This window comes from Sipha flava, unplaced genomic scaffold, assembly GCF_003268045.1.
Source record: "Sipha flava isolate LNK unplaced genomic scaffold, YSA_version1 39_pilon_pilon, whole genome shotgun sequence".
In the NCBI taxonomy this organism is placed as follows: domain Eukaryota; kingdom Metazoa; phylum Arthropoda; class Insecta; order Hemiptera; family Aphididae; genus Sipha; species Sipha flava.
In genome coordinates this window covers 2,070,446-2,074,056 of record NW_020273107.1, presented here as the reverse complement: position 1 = coordinate 2,074,056, position 3,611 = coordinate 2,070,446, and the positions used below count along the sequence as shown (strand labels likewise).

Genomic DNA, 3,611 nt, shown 5'->3' with positions numbered 1-3,611 from the left:
AGCCATAGCGAATATTGGGGATCAGACAAAACAGACGCTCGAGGCAAATCAATTGAAAAAATCCTAGATGACGACTCGATTACACTACTCAACAATGGCGAACCTACCAGACTTAATCCGTCAAACGGCCATTTTTCCAATATTGACCTATCTTTCTCAAGTGTATCGCTAGCTCAAAGAATATCTTGGTCAATTCTACACGAAATATATGACAGTGACCACTTACCTATTCTAATGACACTCCTATCCACAAAAACACTACCACCCCCCCTCCCATACAGATGGAAGTTAAAAAACCCGGACTGGGTCTTTTTTAATACCCTAGTTGACTCCTTTATGCATGTAAATCCCCAATCTGAAACCAGCACAATAGAGGACGATACCACCTTCATCTCAGAGTTCATTATCAAAGCTGCAGAAGTTGCCATAGGAAAAACAACTAACTCTTTAAAAAGAAATCTAGTCCCTTGGTGGAATGACCAAATAAAAGAGTCAATCAAACAAAAAAAAACAAAGCACTCAAAATCTTCCAAAGTTCAAAAAACATGTCTGACCTCATAAAACTTAAACAACTGAGAGCGAAAACGCGATATCTAGTCAAAAGAAGTAAGACTGACTCTTGGAAAACCTTCACGTCCTGTTTGGGACCCAAAGCTGACTCAGCTCTGATATGGCGCAGGGTTGGGTCACTTCGAGGCTTCTCCAAGAACCACAACATTCACATCATGAAAGACACAAAATTATGCACCGATCCTGACGAAATATCCAATCTCTTAGGAGATTTTTTCTACCATAACAGTTCGGATGAAAACTCCAATACGACTTTCCTTGATAAAAACGTACACATGAGGAACCAGAATTTTATTTCTAACATCAACCCACACCTTGATGAACAGACAAAACTCAACTCCCCAATTCAGCTAACTGAAATGTTCAGAGTTTTATCAAAATGTAATAGTCTTGCCCCAAGACCAGACGGGATACCTTATAAATTTATCCACAACCTCCCCATGACCGCCTTAAATTTAATTATTCAAGTATACAACAAAATATGGTCATCTGGACATATACCTCGAAATTGGAAGCACTCCATAATTATTCCAATTCTTAAACCAAAAAAAAACAAATTTGATATTAAATCATACAGACCAATATCCCTCTTGAATACCTTGGCAAAGATATTGGAAAAAATTATAGATTATAGATTTAGATGGTTTCTTGAAAAAAACAATTTCTTGGATCCTCGTCAGAACGGTTTCCGAAAACATAGAAGTACCACTAACTCATTACATGACATCCAAGAGGAAATACATTCAACACTTGAAGCTAAACAAATTATGGGCCTCATAGCTCTCGACATATCAAAAGCGTATGATACCACCTGGCGCCCCCGTATTGTAAAAAAATTGTCAAACATTATCTGTAAAGGTAATTTATTCAATTTTATACAGAACTTCCTTACAGACAGAACCTTCCAGGTGAAGTGCAATGAAAAACTGTCGAAAATATACTCTCAAAAAAACGGCGTACCACAAGGATCCACACTATCGGTATCGCTATTCCTATTAGCGATTAACGATATACCACTAGTCATACAACCTCCGGTTATGTGCACACTATTAGCCGACGACTTCAATATATTCTGCAGAGGCATCAATACAAATAGAACTATAAATTACCTACAGAATGCAATAACTGCATTACAAGACTGGTCTCTTGTCTCGGGTTTCTCTTTTTCAGTCGAAAAATCACAATGTACTTTTTTCACTAATAAAAGAAATATTGTTAACACCACCATATATATGAAAAATATTCCCCTACCAATAAAAAACTCCATCAAAATATTAGGCATACTCTTCGATTCAAGAAACACATGGATACCACATCTCAAGACCATTCGAAAGGACTCTCTTCTAAGAATGAATACGCTAAAATGCCTCGCCCATAGGTCATGGGGAAGTCACTTCTCTAGTCTATTACAAATTTTTAAAGCACTCATCCTATCCAAACTCGAATATAACTCATTCCTGTTCATAAAAGCTAAGGCAACAGCACTCAATATGATTGATACCATACACATCACAGGGTTAAGACTTGTTACCGGAGCCTTCCGATCCAGCCCGATTCCCAGTGTGCTCAATACAGCTGGAGTAGCCCCACTCGACATCAGGAGAGTCCATAGCTCCATATTACTAGCAACCAGACGCACTCAAAATAACCTCAAGGTAATGAATCAAATCAATGACACCCTTAAAGACATATCATTCTCCCACCTGGACGTTATCAAGAATGAAAACATACAGACGCCCCCTTGGCTATTAAATATCCCAATCAACAGAGAACTAAGTAAATATTCGAAGAACGACACCGCCCCCATAATTTACAAACAACATCTACATTCAATCATCTCCGGGTTTCATGATTTTACTGAAATTTACACGGATGGTTCCAAAATGAAAAACGGTGTTGGAGCAGCTGTAGTAGTCCAGGACCAAGTATCCATGCTGAGACTCCCCAGCTTTTGCTCAATATACACTGCCGAAGCAATTGCAATTTCATTTGCCTTAGACCTCATTAAAACTAATCACATTCACAAAGCAGTAATCCTCAGTGACTCATTCAGTACCTTGAGGAGTATTGAAAATATCTACAATCCAAATGAGATCTCCTGGAAAATCCAGAACCAGATCTATAACCTTACACACACCGGCTACTCAATTACCTTATTATGGATACCCAGTCACAATCAAATTCAGGGAAATGAAAGAGCTGACCAAAAAGCACGCCAAGCATTTACATCAACGGATGCCATTAGACTTAATAATTTCACCCTACACGACGCCAAACTCATAACTAGTACAATAACCAACAACATATGGCTACGTGCATGGAAACAAGGTACATCCAAATTAAACGAAATTAAAAATACCATCCACACATGGCCTTCTCCATCAGACTTTACAAGGAAAATGGAAACCTCAGTTAACAGAATCCGTATAGGACATACATCACTAACACACCAGTACCTGATGAAGAAAGAAGACCCACCATTATGTGCCAGTTGCGGTACCCCTCTTTCAATAAAACACATCATAACTGAATGCCTTTTATACGAAACGGATAGACGGGAAGCAGGCATCTCAAACATTCTGTCAGAAGCCCTCCACCCAGACAACATAAGACTCAAAATAACCTTTATTACTAAGTCCAACCTTATCAATAGTATTTAATATGTAAATTATATAACATGTAAATAATTTAGAGTTAAACTCATTGTTGCCAATGGCCATTGTTGCCGAGGCTTAATTTAAAAAAAAAAAAAAAAAATATTTGCTCCTATCGGTAAAAAACCAATGTATTTTATTATTGATTTTTACTTTTTATTTCGTGTTTGCGGGCCGTATAAAATCTGTCCACGGGCCGCCATTTGGTGACTGCTGCTCTACACTATCTAAGGTTCATAAAAATTTGACAAGTCTTCCAATATACTTAACTTTTTACCAATATGTGGCCAAGTCACGTTCCATCACCCACCTAATGTCCAGAAACAACGGCTTATGAAAAATATGGTTCGCTACACCAGTGTTTGATATATACCATTTATAATTGTA

At 37.9% G+C, this 3,611-nt stretch overlaps 1 protein-coding gene across 1 annotated transcript; it reads left to right on the top strand.

Moving 5' to 3' along the window:
• The first annotated feature begins 545 nt into the window (after window positions 1-545).
• Window positions 546-3,230, top strand: LOC112688606. The gene has a single exon (XM_025561882.1). The coding sequence runs from the start codon at window positions 546-548 to the stop codon at window positions 3,228-3,230; it is 2,685 nt and encodes an 894-aa protein (XP_025417667.1).
• The last annotated feature ends 381 nt before the right edge of the window (window positions 3,231-3,611 follow it).

Excerpts from the sequence above, each read along its gene's own strand:
- LOC112688606 (XM_025561882.1), top strand. The coding sequence starts at position 546 with ATGTCTGACCTCATAAAACTTAAACAACTGAGAGCGAAAACGCGATAT.